General features: G+C 36.9%; 1 protein-coding gene across 7 annotated transcripts in view; it reads left to right on the forward strand.

Annotated features, from left to right (window-relative positions):
- BTRC (beta-transducin repeat containing E3 ubiquitin protein ligase) overlaps positions 1 to 20,582 on the forward strand; it is a 181,085-nt gene that overhangs the window by 59,930 nt on the left and 100,573 nt on the right. For 5 of the 7 annotated variants that reach the window (XM_047825442.1, XM_047825445.1, XM_047825448.1 and 2 more), the window contains exon 2: positions 1,993 to 2,100. The exons of the other annotated variants lie outside the window; for them this stretch is intronic. In XM_047825442.1, coding sequence (XP_047681398.1) covers positions 1,993 to 2,100 — 108 coding nt within the window. The remainder of the gene's footprint in view (positions 1 to 1,992; positions 2,101 to 20,582) is intronic. 7 annotated transcript variants of the gene reach the window in all.

A 20,582-nucleotide genomic window follows, 5' to 3' on the forward strand; every position in this document is an offset into this window, starting at 1 on the left:
TAGCTAGAGTGCCAGGGCCAATTGGAAGGACAGAGAAAGTGTTAATGTAGGCAGTAGGGAAAGATCAGATCAATAGAGTGCTTGGGTTTACAGTAGATAGAGGGAGCCATTATGAATTATTGGCGAGAGTGACACGATCGTAAGGTGAACACAATTATTCTACTTAGTTGCTCTTCATAAAATGAATGGATTATAGCTTATGGTGAAGGAACATTGGGAACAGTGAACAAAGTCAGGAGATTGTTGTAGTAGTTGAAAGCAGCGTAGCTATTTTGGTTGGTGTGTTATCCAGTGATGCCTTTAGCAGATACCCTTCTTTGAAGTCTCATGTCTCCACATTATGACCTAGGGATGGATGGAGGGAGGCAGGGCACTTAAAAAGCAATAGGCCAGTTTTCCAGTACTTACTTCTCTGCTTTCTAAATTCATGATCATGAATAAATACTTCAATTTTTCCTGGGTATCAGTCACCTTAATTGTAAAACGAGGAAATAATGACCTGAAAGCAGGATCTAGACCAGATGATTTTTTGGAGTCGTTTTCATTGCACACTTCTTATATCAATTATAGGGAGTGTGAGCAATAAATACCATGTTTTGTTTCCTAATATTAATTTCTACAACTAGGGTATTTTAAGAATAAAAAAGTCCTGGGCACCTGGGTGGCTCAGTTGGTTGGGCATCCGACTTCAGCTCAGGTCATGATCTTGCTGTTCATGAGTTCGAGCCCCATGTCAGGCTCTGTGCTGATAGCTCAGAGCCTGGAGCCTGCTTCGGATTCTGTGTCTCCCTCTCTCTCTGTCCCTCCCCTGCTCATGCTCTGTCTCCTCTCTCTCTCTTTTTGAAAATAGATAAACATTAAAAAAAAAAGAATAAAAAAGTCCCATGATACTAAATATTTCAAAAGTTATAATTTCAAGTTTAATATTATGTGTATTGACTGCTATATTTTAAAATATGTATTCCTGTTTTTACATATGATCAGGTGTTTAGTTTTTTTAGTACTATTAGATTGTAATAGCACCCAAGTTGATGGACCAAACCTCCGGTGGGGATACATTTAGAGAAACTTGAAGCATGTAAAAATTCTTTTAAAAGATATATTATTTTATAAGATTATAGGAGCAGTAATACTGATAGTGTTTAATTAATGTTACTAAAAATCATTTCTGCTCTTTTTTGCTACTGAATACACTGTGTATATTTATACTCACACATATCTTTCTGTTTAGGAGGTTTTAATACCAGTAACTTTTTTGGGTTCTTTCTCTTTTTCTCTTTTTTTCTCTTTTTCCATCCTTGTCTCTCTTCCTTTGTTGTTTTCCCTTCTGTTTGAGTTGCCCCCCCCCTCCCCGCCCCCCAATCCATCTGGAAAGATGAAGAGGCAGCTGCTATGGTAACTATGCATTTCGGTTAATGAATAGCAGACTAACAAGATACATAAAACATATGCAAACTGTGCAGAGTTGGTCGCTGTCAAAGCTGTGGGGGTATGATACTTTCTCTTTTCCTCCTCCCCACCTTCTAAAAAACACCAACTTTTCTCTTGTATTTTGTTGTCTAATTTACCATTCCTAATAATGAAATGCTACCATGAAGGGTTCCTTTTGCTGCTTAGTCTGTGCAGTATTTCACCCTGTGGTGAATTTATGGGAGATGGGTTGAGGTGTAGAGAGAAAAAGAATTGATTATTGGATTAAGAAGTAGATTTCCTTTGGACTCCTACGTAAAAGAACAGAGAAAAAATTTTCATTAGATATTTGTTTCTTTGATCTGTAACCTCCTTTCTTTCCCCTTGCCTTTTGGCCACTAGTGCCCCTTTTGAGGTTCTCTCTGGGGTTAGAACTTGTAAGTAGTATGTTTCTTGAATATGTTTCTATCATAAAGGCCAGCTGCAACTGGAGTATTACATTCAGCCAAGCTTTGAAAATTCCTGTAATCTGTGCCATCCTGTCTCATACTGTCCCATCTCATAGTTGTCCTCTCTCTGCAGTGCTCTATGCCCAGGTCTCTGTGGCTGGGCTGCTCCAGCCTGGCGGACAGCATGCCTTCGCTGCGATGCCTGTATAACCCAGGGACTGGCGCACTCACAGCTTTCCAGGTACTTTCTCTGTCTCTGTGGGTTATTTGCGGGCATTAGTGTGTATGTCTGATTCATTAGCGTGTCCTCGTTCTTTCTTGTGCTCTACTTATGTTCACTTTCTCTCCTTCATATTGCCTGTATTTCACATCACTCAGTACTCTTTTAATTATTATTTTTTAATGTAGACCCAGACTATTCCACTCTTAAGACAATTTTATTATCGTGATTGGTTTGCCAGAATTGACATAGCACAACTTGACTGTTTTCATATCTAGTGGAAGTATGATAGTGAATTTTAAAGTAATTTCAACAAATAGTGTTTATTATGTAATGTTTGTTCTGGACCTACATAAAGCCAATTAATGTAATTGATTAATTAATTACAGCCAGTTGCCCGAACACGTTGTGTTTTTCTTATGATTACTAAAAATAAAAAGTGCTCTGTTCAGAGTGTCTTCTGGTTGCTATACAGCTATATATATATTTTGGGGTAAGATCTGTGTTTATTTATTTCTTGACTAACAAGTCTAGTTTCAAGGTGAAAAGGCCTTTTAAAGACCTTTGAGTAGAATATTTAGCTTGAAACAGTCCAGCTTGTCTTGCATGAACTGACAGATTCTAGTTCCCTTCAGCCTTTCTTAGAGAATAGTAGAACAGTTCTAGGATGTGAAAGAAATCTATAGAGAGAATGAAAAACTTGTAGAGAAAAATGTAAGAAAGCACTTGATGCTCGTAGCTTACAAATCTGGGTACTATATATTTTCTTGGTAGAAATGTTATCTATCCACCTCAGGTATTTGCAGTTTGTGTTTAGCATTTGATAGCAATATACAACAAGTTAGCTTTTGGTTTGCTTTTAACCTTTGTAGCTCATATTCTATTTAGAAGAAGTTCAAAGGCAAGCTATAAGTAAGCATCAGAATGCGTAGACTATCATCTTAGTTAGAAGAGACAAAGTTAAGTGTTCCACATTTTGGACTGTGCTGACAATTGCTAGTCTTTAATGATACAATTTTAGTGGTGATAATGCTAGATATTTGTATTTGTTCTTTGCAAAATAGAATATTAAACTTCCTTTGCTTGTCTTAGGAGATACAATATAGGAAAGTGCATAGGCCTTAAAATTAGTTAGATCAGGGCTTACATACTGTCTTTGTCACTAGTATGGTCTTGAGCAAGCCATTTCACTCTAATCCTTGTGTTCCTCACCTGTAAACAGAGACTGCAGTAAAGGCATGCAGTAAATGGTTGCTGTTTTTATCATCTTCATCTTCATTATTATTAACATTACCGCTATTACTATTAGAGAATGCTACTTTCCTATCAATTTATTTCAATATTCAATATTGTAAATTTTTTTTACTACATGTCATATTGATAAAGTTTCTGCTCTCGAGGAACTCCTGGTCTAACCTGTGGGTTTTTAATCTTGTTTGGGTTGTAATAAGTTTAGCCAAACTCCAAACTCCAAGAGAATAGTCACTGCAAGACTGCCCTCATTTCAGACACCAGTTGCAAGTTTAGGAGTCCCCTTGACCACATTCATGCTTGAGAATTCACTAAAAAGGACTCACAGAACTCACTGAAAGCTCTTAGAATTTATTACAGGGTGAGGAGACAGGTTAAAATTAACCAAAGGAAAGAGACACATAGGGCAGATTCAAGAGGGGACCAAATATAGAACTTCCTGTCATCATCTCCATGGATTCAGGAATGGTGTTACTGTCTCCTGGCCACAGTATATGACAGTACAACACAGGGTATTACCAGCTAGGGAAATTTACCCAAGTCTTTGGTGTCTACAGTTTTGTTGGGCCTCAATTACAAACTGCCTGCATGGCTGACTGTTAGTCTCTAGCCCCTCCTGTAGGTCTCACACTAATGCTTTTTGCCTCAGTTTCCTCTCCGGATAGGAATTGATAAAGTATGGTTCAGAGCCCCCACTCTAAATCCCATTTGTCCAATGACCAGAAGCCGCAGGAAGAAAGACACTTCTGTTAGGTAAGAAGTTCCAGAAGCCTAGATACCACTTCCCGATAGCCAAAGGAAAAGGCCATGCCTATCTTTGGTAAGGTTAATCCTTCACTACACAGGTGTTACGGACTACTTTGAGAATCTAATGAGCACTATTGACCTTGGGAAAAACTGCATATGGCACATAGGCAAAATTTTATTTAATAGTTATGTGTATGATTATTATATTTATATTAAATCACATAACTCTCAAAGTATTAACTCCCAAACTGAAAAATCCTATCACAGAAATATAGAGGAGCTGTAAGAATACATAAAAGAGGAGAACTTCATCTAACCTGAGGGTGAGGGTAAGGAAAATCAGGTAATGTTTGATTGAGTTAAGGTCTAAAGGGTGAGTAGGAATTAGCTAGGCAAAAGAGGGGAGGGGAACACATTTCAGGCTTAAGGAAGAGGCAATGCAAAGGCTCTGGGGACTGGTGGAGCTTGTTGCATGTAAGCCCTCTACTGAAAAAACACTATTATTTTAGAGAATGAGGAGAATGGAGCTAGGAAAGACTGGGAAGTTTGATCATGCAGGATTTGTGGGCCAGGTTAGTCTTGATGCTAAGAAGAGCAGTAAGCTGTCGAAAGGACTTAAACACAAGTTTTGATTTCCATTTAGATGTATTAACTCTAGCTATCACAAGGATGATTTCAGTAATTGAAGAGACAGATTGTGGTCGTTTGGTTTTGGACTGGAACTCCTTTGCATTCTAAAAAATTATTGAGGCCAGCAGAATGCTTTTGTTTATGTGGGTTATATGTACTGATAGTCACTATTTGAAATTAGAACTGAGAAAAAATTTAAGTATTAACTTATTAAAGTATCTGTAATAAATCCGTTACATGCTAGTGCAAATAATGTCTGGATTAATGAAAGGCAGCTGGATTCTCATTTCTGTTTTTGCAATTTGTTGTGTTGTGGTGTTTTGGTCGAAATATATGAAGTATCCAGCCTTATACAGATACATAGTTTAAAAAGAGAGGGGTGCTTTAATACCCTTTTCAGTTAGTAATTTCTTTATTATTTTTTTGGGGGGTTTTTTTTTGTTTTTTTTTTTTTGACAGACAGCAAGCAGGGGAGGGGCAGAGAGAGAGAGAGGGAAACCCAAAATCCGCAGCAGGCTCTAGGCTCTGTGCTGACTCATGGATCATGAGATCATGACCTGAGCTGAAGTCAGACGCTTTACCAACTGAGCCACCCAGGCACCCCACTTAGTTGTAATTTCTTAAAGATGAGTTACAGTATAGAATTTGAAACGTACACACTTTTTGTGTTCTGTTACATTAAGATGCATTGGTCTCAATCTTTTCAACAAATCATGCTGGAACAATTGGACATCTATGTGCAAAATAATGAACCTCGACTGTTACATTGCACCATATATAAAAATTAACTCAAATTGGATCATAGACCTATATATAAGCTAAAATTACAAAACTAATAGGAAAAAATGAGGGAGAAAAAAGTCATTGTGACTTTGGGTTGGGCAAACACAGTGAGATACTACTGCATTATTACCACATGCCTCTTCTCACCCTGGATGTAGGGATTGGGAATTCAGTAGACCCTAGGTTTAGACCCACATCCTAGTTTAATATGAGAGATGTTGGGCTAGAAAATTCCTTGAAAGCAGAAGCAATCTTTTGTATTTATCAGTTGACCTTCACAGTGTTCTGTGGAGTGATTTTTAGTATTTGGGGGGATGATTTGAACTATATTAGACAGTGTTAAATAACATGCGATTAAATCGTGTAAGTTAGGGGCACCTGGATGGCTCAGTCAGTTAAGCCTCCAACTTCAGCTCAGGTCATGATCTCACAGTTCATGAATTCGAGCCCCCTGTTGGGCTATGTGCTGACAGCTCAGAGCCTGAAGCCAGCTTCAGATTCTGTGTCTTCCTTTCTCTCTGCCCATCCCCTGTTCATTCATTCTCCCTTTCCCTCCCTCTCTCTGTCTCAGAAAATAAATAAACATTAAAAAAAATTTTTTTAAAGCATATAAGTTAAAATCATCTGACTTGCACACCAAGATACCAAAAAAATTCAAATTTTCATTTTATCTAAAGGAGTCTTGAATCTCAGGTCAGGTAGGAAAGAATTCTGCAATTTACTGTCACTCTCAGGACTTTATTTGGTCTTTTTCTTTTTTGTTTTTTAAGATTTTATTTTTTAAGTAATCTCTACCCCCAACATGGAGCTGGAACTCACAACCCCGAGATGAAAACTCACATGTTATACTGACTGAGCCAGCCAGGTGTCCCTTTCTGTTAGCTCTTAATTAAAAATCAACAAATATCTATTTGAAAAATATTTTTAGTCTCCTTGTAAGTTACCACTTCTAGAATATAATTGGAGGGATGTTGATTTAGTGATTTTGCTGGAAAAATCAGGAATAAATTGGGTGTATGGACCTTGAAGTATATTGCAGGAGTGAAATTGTGTGGCACAGGCAGAAAAGAGGTGCTTAAGAAACATTTTAGAAAAGCAGGCCAAAGGCTATTTTGTAGTGTTGTGGTTATGAGCTTGGGCCTTGGTGCCAGACTGCTTGAGACTTGTGCTTGGCTCTGTCTGTGTGTGACCTTGGGCAAGTGCTTGACCTCTCTATACCTCAGTTTTTTAAATCTGTAAAATGGGGATAATAATAGTACTTATCTCATACAGTTGTTAACATTAAATGAGTTATGTTAAGTCCTTAGAACAGTGTCTGGCACATGAATGAGTTTTATATTATTGGGAAAATGTACAGAAGAATAGGTTTGGAGACTTTCAGCAAACACTGTTTTCACCTTGTTATAAAGCAATATACTGTTCAATAAATTCTTATTTTTTTTTCATTCCTTATGCCCAATTTTGTATCATAGGGAGCCTACTCTTGGTTCAGGTATTGATGAAAAAATTTTGCTTTTCTCAATATTGCTGTAGGTGTGAATGTTTATTTTTCTTATTATGTCTTACATAGCAAAAATGGAAGACATGAGCTTATATACCAGTTTTATTCTATTAATTCAATAATTCTATGACAGGGTCAGTGTGCACAGATGCTCAATATTACTGGCTGACGAATTAGCAAGATGCAGGATTTAAGCCTTTTCTGTTCCTACTAGAATAAAACAATCCTAGTACATTTACATCTTTCTGGTTTGGGTTTTATTTTACTTATTTAGATTTTTATTAATGTAAAATTTACACACAAATCTGAAGTGTACTGAGTTTGACATTTATACATTTATGTAACCTCATTCTCAAGACATAGAATATTTGCATAATCTGAGAAAGTTTCTTTGTATCCCCTTCCAGTTAGTACTCATCCCCCCTATGCAATTACTGTTCTGATTTGCCACTAAGATTGTTTTTTTCCTGTTCTTCAGCTTCATATAAATGCACTCATATAGCATACATTGTTTTGTGTCTTTTTTCTTTTGACCAATATGTTTTTGACATTTGTCCATTTTGTTGTTTATCAGTAATTTATTCTTTTTTATTGCTGAATATGTTCTATTATATTACTGTACCACAATATATCTGTTTATTGATAGACATTTAGATTATTTCCGTTTTTTGACTACTATGTATAAAGCTACTGTATACAGTTTGTACAAGTCTTTTTGTGGACATGTGTCTTTATTTCTCTTGGTAAGTGCCTAAGAATGTAATTGCTGGGTCGGGACACCTGGGTGACTCAGTTTGTTCAGTGTCCAACTTCAGCTCAGGTCATGATCTTGCGGTTCATGAGTTCAGGCCCCACATCGGGCTCACTGCTGTCAGCCTGTTAGCACAGAGCCCATTTGGGATCCTCTGTCCCCTTCTCTCTACCCCTCCCTCACCTGCGCTCTCCCAAAAATAAATAAATATTTCTAAAAAAAGAATGTAATTGCTGTGTCATAAAATAAAGCATATTTTTAACTTTAAAAGAGACAGTCAAATGGAAACAGCCCAACTGTCCATCAACTGATGAATGGATAAAGAAGATACGGTATGTATGTGTATATATTTGTGTGTGTGTGTGTGTGTGTGTGTGTGCGTGCGTGTGCGTGCACACACACACAATGGAATATTACTCAGCCATAAAAAAGAATGAAATCTTGCCATTTGCAATGATGTGGATGGAGCTAAAGGCTAGAGAGCATTATGCTAAGCAACTAAGTCAGAGAAAGACAAATACCATATGATTTCACTCATGTGGAATTTAAGAAACGAACAAAGCAGCAAGAAAAAAAGAGAGAGAGGCTAACCAAGAAACAGACTCTTAAGTATACAAAGAGAACAAACTGATGGTTACCAGAGGGGAAGTGGATGTGGGAGATGGGTTGAATAGGTGATGGGGATTAAGGAGTGGTGTATGGAAATGTTGAATCACCATTACATCTGAAACTAATATTACAATGTATGTTAACTAACTGGAATTTAAATTTTAAAACTTAAGAAGAGAGACAGCCAAGTATTTCTTCAAAGTGATTATCCCCGAAGGAATACTCATTTTACTAATATTGCCAAATGTGTGTAACGAAGTGAGTTGGTAATAGCTTCATGATATTTTTTTTTCTTTGAAATTATGTCATTTCTTTAGTAAGTTTGAAGTACCTTCAAAGTCAAAATTCAATGACAACAAAGAAGAAGAACCTTGGAGTCATTATTTAGTTTGTTGGGTTATCTTCAGTAACTCATATGGAAATGGCAACATTGAGATGGTTTGATTATTAACATTTCACATCACACATTTTAAACTAGTCACAGAAAAGATTGTGAAAATATTGTTTAAATGGATTCTATGAGGACGTGGTTAATTTGAACATATTTTCATTTTCATCATTCCATTGGTTTGTCCTGGAAAGTATATGGATAATTAAGAGGATTTCTGTTGATTAACAGTGGATGTATTTCGTGGAATCGTTTGCTCATCCTCAGCAAGTGGTGATCTTATGATCTGATATTAAATGAAAATGAGCAGTAGAAAGAAAGTGCTTAAAAATAACTGAGTAATTAAGATTCTTTATTTTCTTTAGACATTGAAAGAGAAGAGAAATTGTAACATTAAGAATATAACTAGATTTATATGACCTTACAGTATTTCAGGTGTCAAGTATAGCTATGATATTTTAGGGAAATCTTGAGCTAAATGTACCATATAATATTTTAATATCAGTAACAGTCCCTTGTCAAAGGTTGAAATTGTTTGGGGTTGACTTTAGGAGAGACGGTGTATTTTATTGTTTAAGAATATTTAGAGGTCTGGGGCACGTGGGTGACTCAATTGGTTGGGTGACTGACTTCAGCTCGGGTCATGAGCTCACTGTTCATGGGTTGGAGTCCCGCGTCTGGCTCTGTGCTGACAGCTGAGAGCCTGGAGCCTGCTTCGGATTCTGTGTCTTCCTCTCTCTCTCTGCCCCTTCCCCATTCACACACACCCTGTCTCTCAAAAATAAATAAACGTTAAAAAAAAAAAAAAGAATATTTAGAGATCCACTAAATCTTACCATCTACCATGGAACAATACTAGGAAAATTAAGCATTTTTCAAAATGTCCGTGTGTATGTATATGTATGTATGGAAGACTTCATTTTATAGTTGAGGTTAAATGGCAATATGGATTATCACCCTGAATGTAAACTGACATTCAAATCTGACCAGAAAATAACACCATAAGGAAAATTTTCCCATGACAAAAATGCTTACTAGCCCTAGGTGATGGCCTCCTCCACAGCATTGTATACAGATAATCTCAGTACAGCATAATTTCTGTATAATAAAGAATTTGGTTCTTTTTGTGCATATGTGGACATTTGACCTATGTTTATCCCAGCCATAGTCTTTGCATTAGGAGTTAGCATGTAGTGGCAAATAAAAAATGCTTTTATTTTGTGTGTGTGTGTGGCAGGGGTGGGGAGACACACATTTCCCCCTACTTATAAAACCAATTTATTGTTTGTTGTAGAACATATAAATTATTTGGTAAATATATAAACAAGAAAATATTGCCCATAATCCTTGCACTGTAAGATAATCATATGTTAGCTTCCTTCAGTTTGGAATGACCTCCATTTGTGGATATATGCACACAGGCATGTCTTGCAAATGCAGTTTAGCTTTAAAATATTTTTTATTCCATTTTATTGTAAAATTATAAAATACAAAAATTAAAATTTTAATATTGTAGAAAATACAGACAAGTAGAAATAAGAAAGGAAATGGTTTTCTTTTAATTTTTTTTTTTAATGTTTTATTTTTGAGAGAGAGAGAGACAATACGAGCAGGGGAGGGACAGAGAGAGGGAGACACAGAATCTGAAGACAGGCTCCAGGCTCTGAGCTAGCTGTCAGCACAGAGCAGAAAGGAAGTGAAATGTTTTTGTTTTTAATTTTTAAAATTTTTATTTACATCTGAATTAGTTAGCATATAGTGCAACAGTGATTTCAGGAGTAGATTTCCTTAATGCCCCTTACCCATTTAGCCCATCCCCCCTCCCCAAATCCCTCCAGTAACCCTGTTTGTTCTCCATATTTATGAGTCTCTTATGTTTTGTCCCCCTCCCTGGTTTTATATTATTTTTGCTTCCCTTTCCTTGTGTTTATCTGTTCTGTGTCTTAAAGTCCTCATATGAGTGAAGTTATATGATATTTGTCTTTCTCTGACTAATTTTGCTTAGCATAATACCCTCTAGTTCCATCCATGTTCCATCTTGCAAGTGGCAAGATTTCATTCTTTTTGATTGCTGAGTAATACTCCTTTGTATATGTATACCACATCTTCTTTATCCATCCATCCATTGATGGACATTTGGGCTCTTTCCATACTTTGGCTATTGTTGATAGTGCTGCTATAAACATTGGGGTGCATGTGCCCCTTCGAAACAGCACACCTGTGTCCCTTGGATAAATACCTAGTAGTGCAATTACTGGGTCATAGGGTAGTTCTATTTTTAGTTTTTTGAGGAATCTCCATACTGTATTCCAGAGAAGCTGCACCAGTTTGCATTCCCACCAGCAGGGCAAAAGATATCTTTCTCCGCATCCTCGCCAACATCTGTTGTTGCCTGAGTTGTTAATGTTAGCCATTCTGACAGGTGTGAGGTGGTATCTCATTGTGGTTTTGATTTTTATTTCCCTGATGATGAGTGATGTTGAGCATTTTTTCATGTGCCGGTCAGCCATCTGGATATCTTTTTTGGAGAAGTGTACTATTCATGTCTTTTGCCCATTTCTTTACTAGATTATTTGTTTTTTAGGTGTTGAGTTTGATAAGTTCTTTATAGATTTTGGATACTAACCCTTTATGTGATATGTCATTTGCAAATATCTTCTCCCATTCTGTTGGTTGCCTCTTAATTTTGCTGATTGTTTCCTTCACTCTGCAGAAGCTTTTTATTTTGATGAGGTCCCAATAGTTCATTTTTGCTTTTGTTTCCCTTGCCTCCAGAGACATGTTGAGTAAGAAGTTGCTGCGGCCAAGATCAAAGAGGTTTTTGCCTGCTTTTTCCTTGAGAATTTTGATGGCTTCTGGTCTTATATTTAGGTCTTTCATCCATTTTGAGTTTATTTTTGTGTGTGGTGTAAGAAAGTGGTCGAGGTTCATTTTTCTGCTTATCGCTGTCCAGTTTTCCCAGCACCACTTGCTGAAGAGACTGTCTTTATTCCATTGGATATTCTTTCCTGCTTTGTCAAAGATTAGTTGGCCATAGGTTTGTGGGTCTATTTCTGGGTTCTCTATTCTATTTCATTGGTTTGAGTGTCTGTTTTTGTGCCACAGAAAAGAAATGTTTTAAGTGTCCTTGTGGATATTACCACTTTATTGAAACTAATACTTTCCAGATTTTAACTATGTCATATTCTTGTTCAAATTCTACATTTATCAGCTGGTTACATTGATTTTGGTCAGTTTTTATCTCATGGCCAGTTGCTTACATGTTTGTAAGTTGAACGTAGTTTGAAGTTGGCTTAATAGATTGGCTTGCCACCACTTTCCTCTCATGTAATTCTTAGCCATTTCAAATTTACAGTTCTCCAAAAGTGCTATGTTCTCTTATATATATCTGTGTCTTTGCGTGTTCTGTTCTACCTGGAGAACCCTACAGAAAACACCTGTCCTCCCTAAGTAACTCCTACCTCCCACGTTTATCTACCTGACTACTTACTAATCTTCATGATTCAACTCAAGTAGTTTTACCTCTAGGATAAAGGTCCTCACTGATCTTTTCACCCTCCCCCTTAATCTCGTTGGAGCATCTGTACCCAGGGCATACAATGGATACCTCTGTCATAGCACTGATAAGCTTTTGCAGTTGTTCCCTCACTAGACTGAGTTTCTTGAGAGTAGGATTATGTTCATTTCATATTTTCAATGTCAAGTACAGTGCTTGAAACAAAGTATGTGCTTTAGGATTTTTTGCGGAACAAATGACTTAAATAATTTGAAGAAAACTATCAAATAACATATATAAAGTGGGAGAAGTGAAAGCATTGAATTGCCAGTGGTACCTACACATACATACACACTACTGTTGTGCATTCAGAAAGAAGTCATGATAATTAAACATTTCAAAGACCACACATTTACATGGAAAAAAGGAAAACACGCTGAATCTGATTTATGGGTAGTCTTCAAATTTTATACATTTGGCTTTCATACAACTCACACTATGATGATCCCCTCTGAATTGGATTTTGTATGCTGAATTTGGACTCTTGTTGATGAACAAATGCACATTTCCAGCTATTAAATAGTGGCACTGCCAATGCCAGCCAGTAAACAGTTTGGTTTCGATGATTCAACATCTTTATCAACACAGCAGTGTATGTTTGAACAATTATTTGACTGTTTTATTGCGTTTTATCCTTACTTTATGAAGAATAGACACTGGGAAAATTAAAATAATGATAGTAGTGATAAACAACAGTCTAGAGAAGGTAGAATTCATCAAGCATACTGAAAGTGACCCTTCAGGCTTGATGAGGCACAAAATTAAAGTACATGTGCAAGATGTTGGAAATATATTATTGAAGATCATTTCTTAAAAATAAAGTATAATTATAGATTTTAAAACATTTTAGCTAACATTGGAATTTACTGTTCAGCTTCTACCCTTTTCAAAGTTTGTATGAATTTCACTAAGAAAAGGAGAGATGAACTGAGTTTGCTGCATTTTACTCTATCCTGGAAATAGGTTTTCTTGGAGGAATCATTAGGACTGATTTGTCTTTTTATTTTTTAATTTTTTTATTTGTTTATTTTTTTTCAACGTTTATTTATTTTTGGGACAGAGAGAGACAGAGCATGAACGGGGGAGGGGCAGAGAGAGAGGGAGACACAGAATCGGAAACAGGCTCCAGGCTCCGAGCCATCAGCCCAGAGCCTGACGCGGGGCTCAAACTCCCGGACCGCGAGATTGTGACCTGGCTGAAGTCGGACGCTTAACCGACTGCGCCACCCAGGCGCCCCTGATTTGTCTTTTTAAAAAAAAATTTTTTTTTTAATTTATTTTTGAGAGAGAGAGAGAGAAAGGAAGGGCGGGAGGGAGAGGTAGAGAGAGAGGGAGACACAGAATCCCAAACAGGCTGCAGGCTCTGAGCTGTCAGCACAGAGCTCGACGTGGGGCTCGAACTCACTCACAGACCGTGAGCTCTTGACCTGAGCTGAAGTCAGATGCTTAACCGACTGAGCCAGCCAGGTGCCCATGGATCGATTTGTCTTTTAAGATGCCCACTTTGGTTATTTAAATACTCCATTTATTTCAAGTTTTGTTATAATAGATTCCTCCATTGCTGAGTATTTTGACATGCCTGTGATGCTGGTAATGTTCATTTACAGGCTAATGTGCAAAATTATCTAATGTTTAGAGTAAACCAAATCAAAATCATTTTATTGTGAGACAATCATTTCCTTTAAAAAATTTTTTTCCCTAATGGTTCTGAAAAATTAAACTCTTCATAAAGTGGGCTTACCCTTTATGTTAAATAATGTTGGATTTTCCCTAATTGCTCTAAATTCAACATGACCTCTAATGGCAGAAGGGAGAGTACAGGTACGCCAAGGGGCCTGGGGTTGCCTCAGTGTAAGAAGCACAGACTGGAGGAAGGAATTGATGAAACCTTTAAGGGTGATGGGAGCCTCTGTGGATGTACTGTCCTTATCAGACAAATTCTTGCTATGGGCAGTTAAGACTCACCTGTATCCTCTGAAGAAGTATGTATTACTTTCTTTATATTCCAAGATTACCTTCTTGTTATTCTCCTTTTTGTGCTGAGTAGAGGCCAGAGTATCACAGGAGTTCTTTCTCTGTTCTTCAGGAATCATTGTTGGTTGTTTTGTGACTGCCACAGCTATTTGTACCTTCTTTCATTATTCTGCTTTATGTGGTAGTGTTTTATTGTCTTGCTGTCCTTCCTTGTGTTAGTTTCTAGACTTGGTATTTTATGTGGACTGTCAAGATATGCAGTCTTGGTACATAGGCAGCATTCAGGAAACTTTTTTTGTCATTTTTCATGAAGAGAGAAACCCAGGTTATTTATGACAGCCTCATGGTGGGGGGTGGAGGGGGGACCCATCTCTTTACTTGTTTAGCTGCATAGGCCTCTAAGAATTGCAATACTTTACTATTGGGAGGTGATACCCATGAGTTTTGTTTTTCCTGAGAGTGATGTTGAGTAGCTTTGAGATTTTCTATATTCTCTGTCCCAGCCCTCTGGAGACCAAGTCTGTTATATTTTGAAATAGTTATTTGGGTCTAGGATGTAGTACATCATTATGGAACAGCATGTTGCAGCGTACCTTCCCCTGTTGGGTTATCTGTCATCCGCCTTTTAAAGTTCTCAGGTGTACCATTCAAATCCTTAAGACCTTTGTTGCAAACCTAGTATCTGTGTCTTGATATGAATTAAATTGGAATTTTGTGTCCTGTAAAACTGACATTAAAAAAGAGTATATCCATTTTCTTATATGATCCTTCAGCAAAAAGTTCAGGTCTTAGCCTGATTTGGTTTAATTTTTTTGTGTTAGAGGTCATAAACAGAAAGGCAAGAGTAAAGAGATAAGTACTTGTTTTGTTTTCATGTTTCACACACACATGAATATAGAGAGAGCACTATTTCCAACAAGTAAATATAAAGCTTTCGTATAGCATGGAAAGTTTTATATTTGAATGAAAACACATGGTCAGTTTTACTAAAAAATAGTTGCTATTGTTCATTGCAATTTCTACCCTTTGCATGAGCCGTGTTTTTTGGGGGGAGTGCCTGTTTCTTAACATGTAATAAAACATAAGGGAAATTTCTGGTATAATATTTGTATATTTCTCCTAGATTTTTAAATTGGCAGCTCATTAATTTTTTTAAGCATTTCAGTTGCAGCATAGTGCAGTCCTTTGGGGGGAATTGGTAAAATGAGGATAAAATGGGTACAGGATTCCAACAGCTTGAAAATAACACAGTATTTGACCAAAATCTCTTTTGTATTCCCTATTCTGGTTCTATTCCAGTAGTCCTGGAAATGTGCCTATGGACTATTTACAGTGAGATTATAAAACTGAATCATGATTTTGGCGAATAGAAGCCAGAGCATGTGGCTCCAGCACCCCAGCTGGCAGTAAGCTCTCCCTAGGTTTATGAATGTAGTTAGATGGCCCCCAACTGTTTACAAGACAGCAGAGGTGAGGTCTTTGATTGACAAGTCAGAAATGCATTATATCATTCTCTCTGCCAGTCTCTGGTTCATGCTGTTAAAAATGTCAGCCTCCAAGTTTGAATGGCAGCCTGAGGGCCTTAGAAGCTTTTTGTTTTCTGAGATGGAAACACAAATTGGATGTGTGCCTGAGCGCTTCATCCTGGGCTGTAATTTCATCTTTTAGCTAAGAACCACAAGGTACACGAGCAAAGCACCCTGTAAACAATAATACTGTGGAAAAAAAAATAAACAAGGTCGTGTTTCTGGTACGTTGATCCGATGGTGTCCTGACCTCTATCACGTTGAACATCTCCACTCTGATTGCTGTTCCCTTTGGCATTACAATGAGAGAAAGAGAGACTGACATAGGAGGAAAAGATTTAAAGTTGCAGTGTCGTTGCACATTCCTTGTATTGGCTATGAAATATTGAACTGTCAGAACGTGACACTTGGTTTTTTAAGCAACCTTTCTTGTTTGAGGTGTTTGCAGTTCATTCCTTTCTCCCCCATTTGTCTGCTCTCATTGATAGGGTTGGAGGTGGTTGCCTTAAATGCATGAAAAGGGACAATGTTAAAGAGAAGTGGTGCTGATGGAGGCAAATAAACAACACTGGAATAGAAGTGCCGCCTGTGAGGCATGGGCAAAAGCAGACTAAAGTTGGGTTAGCTCATTAATCTGGGGGTTTATGGAACACTGCATAAGGAAGTTTAGGAAGAATTGGTTTAGGTCTTGGTTCTATTTTTTTGGAGGCAGGAGGTTGGGAAGGCAGTAGTGGGTAAAGATAAGAGATGGGATAACATGGTTTGTTAAACTGATAGCCAACTACATAACAGTATTGTCAGTGAAGTCAGAATTAACGCAGCTATGTTATTTATTGCTCTAATTATCCACTGTCTTTAGGAAGTGGTTCATTATGAAAGGCTTAGAAGTTCAGTAAGAAAAATAGCGTTTTTTAATGTGCAAAATTCATATTTATTGTAAGGTTGATGATGACTAGGTCATATGGAAAGAACCATTATGTTTGTATTAGTACAACTTAATGGCACATGAATAGAAAATCTTGGTTGCAAAAGCCAAACCATAGTTTTCTTGGTAAATATTTTCTAGTTGTAGAATGTGTTTTCTATTGCTATTTGTTTTAAGATGCTATTTGTTTATCTTAAAACAACAAATATTTTTTAAAAAAATTTTCTTCTTAAGAAAACAGCACTGTTAATAGATGTGTGCTGTTATCTTAATCCATTTTGGAGCATAGACCTTACCAGTAAAGTTTTAAGTGAGAATGATATTTTGTAATTCTTCTGGAGAATGAAAAAGTAGGAGTTTGTGTTGAAAGTACTTGAATTAACACTATTGGGGTGTGTGTGTGTGTGTGTGTGTGTGTGTGTGTGTTTTAACATTATCGATGGTTTTAAAGGACATTTGTTTCGCTTAGCTCTCTCCATCTACAAATGTGAAAGGCAGGAGAGCTGCTCTCTATCACAAATACATAGTGAAATGCACTGGAAAAATGGTGGTAATCATTTTGGACATTTCTTAATTCCCTCCTTTGAGGTCATGCTGGAAAGAGAGGAGATAATAATTGTAAAATAACGTCCTGCTCTCCTGTACCCAGAATTATGTTTTCACTTACAAAATACAGCGCAAGACCAAAGGGAGAAACATTGAGAATTAATTACTGTTGTTTTAAGTATTGCTCTCTATTTTTAAAGCATAAATATTGATGTAGATATGCATTTCAGCTGTGATGTGAGAACTCACTTTCTTGACTCAGTTGGGACAGGGGGTTTCAAAAATCATTCTCACAGAAATTGATTTCTCATTGTCTGATTTCTTGAGGATGAATAAAAACAAACCATTCTGTTCAATGTGGGAAGAATAAGAGTTATGCAAGCGCTTATCAAAGAAATAAGGCTATAAATATGTACATTTATGAAATCTCCTAAATCTTAACACAGAGAAAGTGTGCAGAATTTCCTCTCTTGTTATATTATTAGTGCATCAATTACTGTGAAAATGCCTCCGCCCGTGGGCTTTTAAACAGTCACACCTCCATGATAATGATTAGCCTTACTACCTAAAGTCCAGGCTTGCCTCATGAGCAAAAATCAGTGTATTCATGGAATCTTAGAATTTCAGAATTGGGAGGGACATAGATGGACATTTTGTCACATAGAGGAATCCTTTATGAAATGTTTGTCACGGGGTCATGTAATCTCTGCTTGATCACAGCCATTATTGGCAAGCTGGACTTGTTGAGGCATCTTGTTTTCTTCTTCAATGTTGGTTTTATAAGAAGGGGGTTCCCTCAAGAAGGAGTCAAACTTTTTGTTCACCTAGTGATTAGAAGTCTACCTTTCATAGTAATATAAAGGAATTATTTTCATGTTTGTATATTTGTGTTTGAGGATGGCTATCATGTTGCTTATATTTTCCATTCCCAGGGTGAATATTCTTGGTTCTGTTAGGGTTTCTTTGGAAAATATCAGTATTCATACTTGTCATTTTCATAACCTCCTATTTTGGTGGAGGGCGTTATCATTCTGGTTGTCTTTCCTTGTAAGTGCATTCCACCTTGACAGTGTCCTCATTACAATGTGGCATGCATAACTGGAGGTAGTGCTGCAAAAGTGTGTAATAGTGTAGTATACAGTGAAACATCTTGTTTTGAACGTGAAATTCAGAGTATGTAATTTAATTATTGCCGCCTAAAACTGAAATACTTCTGTAGGGGAGGGGATAGAAAAATCTCTAGGAACTTAGCCTGGGTTTGTTTCCTCACCTTTTCTTTGAAGCCAGAAAAGCGTATGTAAGCACTTTGACAAATGACATAATGTAGTGGCATATCTGAGTGGTACAGGTATTTTAAACCTACTCCAGTTCCTGAAGATGGTGAACATCTGCTTAGAGGTATTGTAGAGCTCCACAATGCACTAATTGAATTACTCTTTTCTGGAGTTGCCGACTGCACTAATTGAATTAGAATCTGTGTGTGTGTGTGTGTGTGTATGTGTGTGTGTGTGTGTGTGTGTGTGTGTGTGTGTAGTGTGTGTGTAACTGAGATAGTTCCAGTCTTACCGGGAGAGACTGTGGGAGATATGACTGATGGTGTGTACTGTGCTGCTATCTAATGGCAGCCTATGGAACTACTCCATGGTCTCCTGGGAAGAGAGAACACAGTCTTCTGATCTGGTGTGACCTCAGTCTAACCCCGTCCTGTTTAGTTCAAAAGGTCTCAGGATGTATTTTTGTAATTCTAAATCTAAGAAGGAAGAATGTGATTAATTTCTCCATTAAAAATTAAGATAGGTTTTATTAGGCATACAATTTTTTTATGAAGTATTAAGTTGTAAATATTCAATTAAATTTAAGACTTCTCATCTCTAATGGGTGAAAACAGTTGCAAATGTACTGAGTCAGTGGATCATGTTCCTATTTTGCCTTCCATATGACACAAAAGAATTACCTTTTTGAAATGTCTTCGCATCACAGAAGGGAAGAGTGGCATAGGGTTTGGGTTCTTAACTAAAATCTCTTCCTGGTTGTCAAAATACCGATCAGTCAGTTTAGGAGTGTTAACACATTTTGTTATACGTGATTATGCTTTATAAAATTTTTAAAATTGTTATAGAGAAAAACATTTTAAGTATAGCAGTATCAGATCAAGTTCCACAAATGTCTGTTGCTCTAGTTAATCATTTAAAATTTAACTGTACCATAAATTCGGGCAAATTTGAAATTCTCAGAAGTGAAATAGGTAATTCTTTCCTTTTCCTAAAAAAATAATTGAATGATTTTTGTAAAACACCATGAAAAGTATAATTCTATACAGCTTTAAAAGCGAACACACTGAGTAGAACTCAGCATGAACTGTTCTTTTGATTCAGTTTAGCTCTAGGCATTCTAACTGTAAAATAGCCCCTACCAGAAAAATAAATATGTGTAATCCCCTGATTTGTAGAAAGTGTATGTGTGCATGTACCACTACTTTATGAATAGAGAATTGCTACTGGTTACCTTTCTGAGCATTTAAAATGATCTTTTAATTTTATTGTATGAAAGAGACAAAGTATTATAAAAGTTTTAATCTCTCCTATATAATCATCATTATTAAAATAAAAATATAAGTTTGAAATATTCTAATATTGTGTAGGCAAGTTTTTTATTGTAAGATGGAACTACATAGGGTTTTTGTACAAGTGGCTTTGATAAAAATGACTGAAGTATATGATGTATGCTCTATATAGGCTGTAAGGGGAAAATGCATTTTGACATCATGTAGATCTAAAGCTTTAACAAACAATATTGCCATTCACAACTAGCCACGATCCCATTTAATTCATATATAGAGGGAGTACTTTCTGTGTGCCAGGTACTGTACAGAGAATTGGGCATAAATTAAGAGTCAGGCCCTGTCCTCAAGGAGCTTAGAGTCATTTATTAGACAGTTGTGGAGAACCTATGTACCAGGGCACTATGCATATAATTTGAGGCATTGCTACTGTGAGCAACCATTAGTTTAATGTATTTTTCCCTTTCATTGAGCTAGAGGCCTGGCATAATAGCAGCCCTAAGGAGCAGTACACTGATGTTCACATCAGATATAACTCATCTCAGCCAAAAGAGTGATATGCATATTTCAGACTAGTCTGTCTCTTTAATGGCTTTCCCTTCTTCCTTTAGACACCTTCCAAGGGAGCAGTATTGTTTTTGGTAGTTTTACATACAGCTTAAAAAAGAGATGGGTAACATTTATTATAGTGCCTTCTGCTGGTAGAGCACAGATTTTCAATCCTTGTTTCCAGAGTTGGTAGTGCCCACTTATGGT

Source organism: Prionailurus viverrinus, chromosome D2, assembly GCF_022837055.1.
Source record: "Prionailurus viverrinus isolate Anna chromosome D2, UM_Priviv_1.0, whole genome shotgun sequence".
Lineage (NCBI taxonomy): Eukaryota > Metazoa > Chordata > Mammalia > Carnivora > Felidae > Prionailurus > Prionailurus viverrinus.